The sequence below is a fragment of the Haliaeetus leucocephalus genome, unplaced genomic scaffold (assembly GCF_000737465.1).
Source record: "Haliaeetus leucocephalus isolate CR32 unplaced genomic scaffold, Haliaeetus_leucocephalus-4.0 Scaffold76, whole genome shotgun sequence".
In the NCBI taxonomy this organism is placed as follows: domain Eukaryota; kingdom Metazoa; phylum Chordata; class Aves; order Accipitriformes; family Accipitridae; genus Haliaeetus; species Haliaeetus leucocephalus.
In genome coordinates this window covers 186,964-195,963 of record NW_010972512.1, presented here as the reverse complement: position 1 = coordinate 195,963, position 9,000 = coordinate 186,964, and the positions used below count along the sequence as shown (strand labels likewise).

The following is a 9,000-nucleotide window of genomic DNA, read 5'->3' as shown; positions in this document are numbered from 1 at the left end:
GAGGCTTGAATACGCCCGGGCCGGTGAGTGGTTTGGAAAGAGTTGTGGTGACACAAAACCAGCCCGTTTGGGGTTCAGCTGGGGGGAGGGGGTGGTACCGGGGAGCGCCTCTGAGCTTGCTCGGCTCCGCTGGTGGCTCTGGCTGCGGCCCGGGTCGGTTCTGGCCGTATCTGCAGCAGGGAAACACGCTCGCCGCTCCAGAGTGCTTGTTGTCTGACACGGAGCCCACAGCCATCTCCTAACTGAAAGTCGGTTTTCCCCCCACTCAGCTCTGACTCTGGTGATGAGAGACAGAAATGGAAGAAGAAGAAAAGCAAAAGCAGGGACCAGCACCATAAAAACCAGAAGAAGCACCGCTCACGGTCCCGGGGTTGCTCCTCCGGCTCGAGCTCGGAGCGCGAGCGAGACAAGAGGAGAGCCCGGAGCAGAGAGCGATGGAGGAAGAGAGATGGCTCCAAGTCTTCTGTGTCCTCCGTCAGCTCTCCCTCCCCGCCGCGCTCCCGGGGCAGGGAGGAGACGGGGCAGCAGCTGAGCCTCCAGGAGCGCTTGAGGCTGAAGGAGGAGAAGAAGAAGCAGGCTGCGCTCATGAAAGCCTTGGAGACGCCTGAGGAGAAACGGGCTCGCCGGCTGGCCAAGAAGGAGGCCAAGGAGAGGAAGAAGCGGGAGAAGATGGGGTGGGGAGAGGAGTACATGGGTTACACCAACACCGACAATCCCTTTGGGGACAACAACCTGCTGGGCACCTTCATCTGGAGCAAGGTGAGCCCTCCTCCATGCCCATGTGTTGTAGGAGGCTACTTGAAGTAGATCAGGCCTCTGCAGCTGCCTTGGAACAGGACAGAGGAGCAGGGAGTGTCGGGGCGGGGGACATTTGCTTGAGGTAGGAACCTCTGTAACACTAGAGCAGCCACGTGAGAGCAAAGCGCTTGTCTAGGGCGGCAGCTGGGTGTTTCTGACAAGCTCAGTGGGGTTTTACCCCCTTTTTCCTGAAGACCAAGGTCTCTAGCCAGGGGTGTGGGATGAGGATGTGGGTCAGGATGCAGGAGAGGGACCCAGACCTGCTGGGAGCTGCAGGCTGAGTACTGGGCAGTGTTTACTGGTGTGTTAGGGCTCGCCAAGTTGGGTGGCCTCCCTAGACTGAGCCCAGGTTTCACTGAGGCGCTGCAGGAGGAGGATGTGAGGGATTTGGGGACCTTCAACAGGATCAGGGCTCTCTGGAGCACCAGAAGCAGGTGGATGTGGTGGCATTTGCTGGCCAGTGCAGGGGCTGTAGAGGTTGCTGGGTTTCATGGCTTCCCTTGGCCACTCTATTTCAGGCACTGGAAAAGAAAGGGATCAGCCACCTGGATGAGAAGGACCTGAAGGAGAGGAATAAGCGAATCCAGGAGGACAATCGCCTGGAGCTGCAGAAGGTGGGATCGGATATCCCCTCTATCCCACAGTCTGACAAGAGAACCTTGTGGACAGCCCAGTTCTCCCAGTTGCTCACCTGGAAGTCCCCTTGTTCTCACTGGGGGTGGTGGTAGGATGTAGGATCAGGGGGGCCACAGTATACTGACTTCTGCTATTCTAGGTTGAGAAGACTCTTCCCTTGGGGTTGAGTCCAGCTCAGGCGGTGCTGAGGAGGATAAGTGCCAGGTCACGGCACTGAGGCACTTGGTTGTGCCTGTGTCCCCTTGTCGTGGTTTAACCCCAGCCAGCAACTAAGCACCATGCAGCCACTCACTCATTCCCCCCCATCCAGTGGGATGGGGGAGAAAATCGGGAAAAAGAAGTAAAACTCGTGGGTTGAGATAAGAACGGTTTAATAGAACAGAAAAGAGGAAACTAATAATGATAATGATAACACTAATAAAATGACAACAGTAGTAATAAAAGGATTGGAATGTACAAATGATGCACAGGGCAATTGCTCACCACCCGCCGACCGACACCCAGCTAGTCCCCAAGCGGCAGTTCCCTGCCCCCACTTCCCCGTTCCTATACTAGATGGGACGTCACATGGTATGGAATACCCTGTTGGCCAGTTTGGATCAGGTGCCCTGGCTGTGTGTCCTGTGCCAACTTCTTGTGCCCCTCCAGCTTTCTCGATGGCTGGGCATGAGAAGCTGAAAAATCCTTGACTATAGTCTAAACATTACTTAGCAACAACTGAAAACATCAGTGTTATCAACATTCTTCGCATACTGAACCCAAAACATAGCACTGTACCAGCTACTAGGAAGACAGTTAACTCTATCCCAGCTGCAACCAGGACACCCCTGTCCTCCAAAGGGCTGGCAGTGAGCAGCAAGCAGCCCGGCCCACTGGCCCATGCTGGTTCTCCTTCCACATGGCTTCTGGCTCCCTGGGAGCCTCGGGCCGATTGCAGGAGCTGAGGCAGCTCAGTGAGCTGGGTTACAACTGCATCCTCAAATGGGTGTAGTGCATGGGTGCCCCATCTGCAGTCGCCTCACGTATCCCTCCGACCCGGGCAGGTGAAGCAGCTACGCCTGGAGCGGGAGCGGGAGAAGGCAATGCGTGAGCAGGAGCTGGAGATGCTGCAGCGGGAGAAGGAGGCAGAGCACTTCAAAACCTGGGAGGAGCAGGAGGACAACTTCCACCTGCAGCAGGCCAAGCTGCGGTAGGTGTGCAGCTTTGCAGGAACGGGGCTGCCAGAGAGCAGAGGGTGGCAGGCACCACTTGCTGTCTCTCTTCTCTCGCCCAGGTCTAAGATCCGGATTCGGGATGGGAGGGCGAAACCCATTGACCTTCTGGCCAAGTACATCAGCGCGGAGGATGACGACCTGGCTGTGGAGATGCACGAGCCCTACACCTTCCTGAACGGCCTGACTGTCTCCGACATGGAGGATCTGGTGGAGGACATCCAGGTGCCAGCTCTGCTGCCCCTGTGCTGGGACTGGCTGAGGGGCAGCAGCTCAAGGCTTTCCCCCCTCAGCTCTGCTTCCCTGCCCATGGTGCAGAGCTGGTGCCTGATGTCTTGCTTGGCTCCTGCCTGCAGGTTTACATGGAGCTGGAGCAAGGGAAGAATGTGGACTTCTGGAGAGACATGACCATCATCACAGAGGATGAGATAGCCAAGCTCCGCAAACTGGAGGCCTCTGGGAAAGGAGGACCAGGTAAGCAGGAGGGCAGAGCCTGGTGTGGGGTGTCAAGAGGAGTGTGAGTGGTGGGTAAAGCAGGGTGTAGGGTCTGCTGTGTGCGCTCAGGCTCAAAGGGGTTCTCTGGGATCTGCTGGATGGAGGCTGTGGATCTGGCAGGCATCCCCTGCTGGGGTCCAGCCTTCTGCTGTCAGGTGCAGCCCAGGAGGGCCTGGGTGAAGGCAGGCTGAGCACTCAGAGACTGAGCGGCTGCCCTTGCCTGTCTGTTCAGGGGAGCGTCGGGATGGTGTCAACGCCTCTGTCAGCTCAGATGTGCAGTCTGTGTTCAAGGGGAAGACATACAACCAGCTCCAAGTGCTGTACCAGGGCATCGAGAGCAAGATCCGGGCAGGAGGACCCAACCTTGACATTGGGTACTGGGAGAGCCTGCTGCAGCAGCTGAAGGCTTACATGGCTCGGGCCAGGTGAGAGCAGGGACTGTCCCCTGGCCAGGGCTGTGGAAAGGGGCAGTGCAGACCCCTCTGTGGGCAGAGCTGGGGCGGCACAAACCCCCAGTCAGTGGAGGAGTTTTATACCTTTTCCAAGATGGTTGGTTCTCCCAAGAGGGGAGTAGGGCTGGACACTCAATGCTTTCTCCAGCAGTGATGTTTACAGTGAGGTCTCCAAGAGGGAACCAAACTGGAGGGTTATTCAGCCCAAAACCATACAAAACCAGGCAGATTTCTGCCAGATGTGGTGGGTGTCACAGCTCTGGGCACTGTGGGCGTGAGGTGGTTCTGCTGGGTGGGACCTGACGGCTCATCTCTTCTTTGCAGGCTGCGGGAGCGGCACCAGGATGTGCTGCGCCAGAAGCTGTACAAGTTGAAGCAGGAGCAGGGTGTGGAAAGTGAACCACTCTTCCCCATCATCAAGCGGGAGCCGGCCTCCCCCAGCGACAGGTACGCAGCCCTTTCCTTGGGGAGCGCAGCCATCTGGGCCTCTCCCATGGGGCACCTGGGACAGAAAATGCAGCCTTGTGCAGCCATCCTTCCATAGACGGACCTCAGGTGAGCAGAGAACAAGGGTACCATCCCCGTCCCAGTTCTTTCTTCTCTCTTCCTTGCAGGCTGGATCCTGATGAGAGCATTGTGGTACAGCCAGGGCCGTCCTCGGAGCCAGAGGCTGAGCAGGACACAGAGGCCAAAGGAGAGGCAGAGGGGGAAGCCGTGCTGATGGAGGAGGACCTGATCCAGCAAAGCCTGGACGACTACGACGCGGGGAAGTACAGCCCACGGCTGCTGGGCACCAATGAGCTGCCCTTTGACGCCCACGTTCTGGAGGCCGAGGAGGATACGCATCGGCTGCTGCTTCTGCGTCAGCAGCTCCAAGTCACAGGTAGGAGCCCCACAGGCAGGTCTGCGCCCACCGACCTCGCAGCCTGCCTGGCATGGAGGACGTGCGTGTGGTTCGGGGTGCAGGGCTGGAGGGGAACACTGCCCTCAGAAAAGGGTGAGTAAGGGCTGGATCTGGAGCACACATCCAGAGCTGGCCTGGCGGAGGGATGCCCCCAGGCAGCAAAGGGTGCTGCGGCCCGGACAAGAGCAGGGAGATGGGGCTCAGACCATTGGTGTTCCCTGCGGGTACCCATGTCGGGTCCTTCCCCACTCCCAGCCACACCACCAAGCTGTTTGGGCTGCGGATAAGTGGGAAGATTGTTTTGGATGAGTTTGCCAGCACAACTCAGTCCGGTGCCCACGCAAAGCCCACAGGGCAGCGTGCACATCTCCATGTCCAGCTCCGCATCCCCTGCCTGGCATCTGCTGCTTCTTCCCTCTGCATGCCTGGGAGCAGTGTCCCCACAGCCCGGGCCTGACTGGCACTGCAGGATCGGACATCACCTCTCCTCCCTACAGGTGATGCCACTGAGAGCGCTGATGACATCTTCTTCCGTAAGGCCAAAGAGGGCATGGGCGCGGACGAGGCGCAGTTCAGCGTGGAAATGCCCCTCACAGGCAAGGCCTATCTCTGGGCTGACAAGTACCGGCCCCGCAAGCCCCGCTTCTTCAACCGGGTGCACACAGGCTTCGAGTGGAACAAGTACAACCAGACCCACTACGACTTTGACAACCCCCCACCCAAGATCGTGCAGGGCTACAAGTTCAACATCTTCTACCCCGACCTCATCGACAAGCGCTCGACGCCCGAGTACTTCCTGGAGGCCTGCCAGGACAACAAGGACTTTGCCATCCTGCGCTTCCACGCTGGGCCCCCCTATGAGGACATTGCCTTCAAGATCGTCAACCGTGAGTGGGAGTATTCCCACCGCCACGGCTTCCGCTGCCAGTTTGCCAACGGGATCTTCCAGCTCTGGTTCCACTTCAAGCGTTACCGTTACCGCAGATAAGGGGCTGCTCAACTCCCCTCTGGACCCCTGGCACAGGGGGTGGCCAGGAGTGTCTCATCCCTGTCAGACACTGTCCCATAGATGTCCCTGAGGCCTGGCCCAGCACAGGGACTATTCCTGAGGGTTTTCCCTGTCCTTGCTTTTATCCTAAGGGACCCTGAGACTTTGGTATAAATAAATAGAGGTTGTTTAAACCTTGGGATCCTGCGCATGGACCCCCCACACTGCTTGGTATGATGCAGCTCTCCCGTACATCATCACCAGCCAGTACCACACTGGGCCAGCACAGGGAGCTCCCCTGCTCCCCTGGGGGCTGGGTAGTGCTGGGGGGGGTGTCCTCACCCCCATGCCTCTGGGGTCTGTCACCCCCTCCCCCCATGCTGCCAGCCCTGTGCGCTCCCCTTGCCTGTTCCAGCTCCCTATGCTCCCATCACCAGTGCCAGACATGTCCAGCCCTGACACCCTCCAGCTGGAACTGCGGCACCCTTTGTTCCACGAGCACAACCCTGCCCCAGTGGTCTCAATGCCGCAGACCTCCTTGGGTCCATCGCCCTCCCAGCTGGCCCCATTTCTGGCACGTTCCCCCCGGCATCTGGCTTCTCCAGCCTGGGAGCGGCAGCACCTCGCTTGACCCTGGCTGCATCTTGAAAGGGTTCAGTGGCTGCAAGGCAGAGGCGGGGAGGAGGAGAGGGGTGTTAGATGGAATATCTCCTTACAGGGGAAAATCCGGTTTCCACAGCCTGTGGTCCCTCCTACCCTGTGCCTGAGTGGCTCTTGCTGCCCTGGGCCAGAGCAAGCCATGCTCCCCAGACCCCCGTCGCTGAGGTGGGGGTCTCTAAGGGCCTTGAGCAATGCTCAGCGGATTTCAGGCACATTGGGGAGCACTTCAGGGCTGAACTTGGGACTCGCTGGCACCAGTGCCTTTGGGTGATGGCCATGGGGCACAGCCACACTCGTCTGGGAGTGCCCCACGTGGCCCCATCCCCACCAGCTCCCAGACCTTCGGGGTATCCTGGCTCTGTGGTGCAGCAGGCAGGAGGGGATGCTGGGGTATGAGTAATGTCCAGTGGCGCAGCCTCCAGGAAAACTCCGTCTTGGCCGTGAACTATTGCAGCAAGGTTGTTTGCTCCCTGTGGGCCTCGCTGCATCCTGTCCCCGGTACAGCCCCACGGCGGAGGGGCTCAGGGGCTGCCCAGGTCACCCAGCACCAGAACAGAGCCAGCCCTGCGGTGTGGGGACTCCCTGGCCTCAGGGGCTGCCCTACAGCTGTCGGCTGTTGTTTTCCCCCCATAGCTCAGGATGGTCGCCCCGTCCTACTGCTCTTGGCACTACGGGCAGGATCCAGCCCTGCAAACACCGTGGGAGCTCACGCTCAGGAGGGGCTCCCATGCCTGCAACGGCCACCCACGCGGGTTGGGGCTCAGCCTGCCCGGGGACGGGGGAGACCCCAACCGCCTGGGCCCCGTGCGCGGGTGCCCCTTCCCCATCCTGCCGGACATCCCTCAGCTGGCGGCTGCACCGGGACACAACCCCCGGCCTCTCCTTCCTGTGGGTTATTTAAAGCCGTTGAGCGGCTGCTTGGCACAGGGGGATTTTGGGGCCTGAGTTCAGTGCAGGAAGTGTGTGAAGGCCCGGCCAGGGATGGCTTTGGAGGAAATAGGGGGGAAAAAACCCAAACCCAGTGGATGGGTACCCTCCCTTCTTAAGTGCCTGGCAGAGCCCCCCTGCTCACAGACCCTCTCCTTCCTTGGCACCCACAAACAGTTGGGGGACTCCCCCAAAAACATCCCTCTGTGTCCCCAGCCTGGACAGGGTCCATGTCCCCTCCCAGGCACTACCTTTTCCCCACATCCCTGACTTTGTGGCGTGGACAGAGCCACTGGTGGGACACGAGAGCCTGAACCCCGGGAGCTGTTGCAGCCAGCACCCACTGCAGCCGGCTCAGGGGCTGGATCCAGCTGAAGCCCAAGGTGTTTTTTTCCAGCCCTGGCTGCTCAGTGCTCTTCCCCACATCTCCCCTATAGTTCAGGGGGAGCTGGTTACGTTCCTCTGCCTTGTGGTTTGCCACGGCAGAGCCCTGGGCTGGGTTTGAGAGGCACAACTCTTTTCTGCTCCCAGAGACAGCAGCAGCAGCTCAGCCAGGTTCATGCCAGGGTGGTGGCAGGTTGGTGCAGAGCCACTTTTGGCACCCTGGTGCCCACATCCTCTGTAAGCACAGCTGCACAGGGGGCCAGGATGGCAGGAGGGTCGGCACACCCTAGCAGCATCCGGGCACGGCAGCCGGCTGCTGAGCCAGGTTCCACTCATGGCAAGGCTGCTCCTGCTCCCAGCACCCTCCCCCTGCCAGGGCCAGCCACCTTCCAGCTCTGCAGGCTCCAACTGTTCACCCTCCTCCTGGGCTTTTGCTTTGACAGTCTTCGCTCCACACCGAGGGATGGGGTCTGCAGCCCAGCAGTGCCAAGGTAGTGGCAGGAAAACCTCCTGCTCGGGCCTCTGAGCATCAACCCGGCTGCCCGCACCCCCAGCCTCACTGGCCTTGATGGGATGCTGGATGCATGGGGTGGCCCTGCATCACCCGTGGGCTCAGACGCTCCCAGTGCTCCAGCGTCGGATGGAGATGCCAGCGCCAGGGATGGATTCCGCCCTCCCCAGCAGACCATGAAGAGCAGCAGTGGAGGCCATCACGTCCCCCGCCTCTTGCAGCTCCCACGCCCCCGCAGGACAGTGCCTGGGGACGTGCCACCCTGCAAGCCTGACTGGCCGTGGTTTTGGGCAGCGCAGTGACACAGTGAGCTCAGAGCAGTTGGGCTGGGAAAAACCCCCAGTGTGTGAAAACCCCTGGGCTGCATCTGGCTGCATCCCCTGGGGTAGGGAGAGCCGGTGCTGCAGGGGCCACCAAGGGATGCAGCTGAGGGGTCACCCCCTCACGTCTGTGTGGGATCTCGGCCCTCCTCCACCCTCCTTCCAGGAGCCGCTGCCTCCCCATTCCCAGGTCTCAGGGCCCTCTGTGGGGGTCAGCGGCCACGTCCCCCTCCCAGGCTGGAGGACGAGGCCCCGCTGCGGTACCAGCCCAGCAAAGCTGGGCCGATGTGGGTCCCACTGGGAGGGCGGCACGGCAAGACTCCCCCCCCTCCTCCGGACGCAGGAATCCGGCTCGGGTAAACAAATGAGTAACCCGGATAAGAGCCTGGCCCCGCTAAATATAGCTGGGACGGCGCCGTCGGGGTGTCTCAGCGTCAGCCCCTTGCTGCAGCCCAGCGGGGACAGGTGAGGCAGGGGGACGTGGCCCCTCGTCCCACCCGTGGGTGCCCACGCCTTCGAGGCCGGTGGGGCTCTGGGTGCCGGAATGGGGAGCGAGGGGGGGCTCAGCGCCAGGGGATGCTGCTGGGGGTTTTGGGGTCGCTGCCCGGTGCGGCCGGACCCGGGTGGGGAGGTGGGCGATGGGGATCGGGGTGCGCACCGGGGGGAAAGGGAACGACGCGGGGCCGGATCCGGACCCTGTACCGGGGGGTGCGA

The 9,000-nt window shown here is 60.8% G+C and overlaps 2 protein-coding genes across 2 annotated transcripts in view; both read left to right on the top strand.

Moving 5' to 3' along the window:
* CACTIN (cactin, spliceosome C complex subunit) overlaps positions 1-5,683 on the top strand; it is an 18,258-nt gene extending 12,575 nt beyond the window's left edge. Inside the window, exons 2-10 of the mRNA XM_010580229.1 lie at positions 270-759; positions 1,317-1,412; positions 2,478-2,623; positions 2,708-2,870; positions 3,002-3,119; positions 3,373-3,565; positions 3,917-4,039; positions 4,207-4,475; positions 4,994-5,683. Of these exons, the coding sequence (XP_010578531.1) occupies positions 270-759; positions 1,317-1,412; positions 2,478-2,623; positions 2,708-2,870; positions 3,002-3,119; positions 3,373-3,565; positions 3,917-4,039; positions 4,207-4,475; positions 4,994-5,484 (2,089 nt within the window). The 3' untranslated portion in view covers positions 5,485-5,683. The remainder of the gene's footprint in view (positions 1-269; positions 760-1,316; positions 1,413-2,477; positions 2,624-2,707; positions 2,871-3,001; positions 3,120-3,372; positions 3,566-3,916; positions 4,040-4,206; positions 4,476-4,993) is intronic.
* Positions 5,684-8,696: 3,013 nt separating this feature from the next.
* Positions 8,697-9,000, top strand: part of TBXA2R (thromboxane A2 receptor) — a 6,299-nt gene continuing 5,995 nt past the window's right edge. Inside the window, exon 1 of the mRNA XM_010580242.1 lies at positions 8,697-8,751. The gene's annotated coding sequence lies outside the window, so the exon portion shown is untranslated. The remainder of the gene's footprint in view (positions 8,752-9,000) is intronic.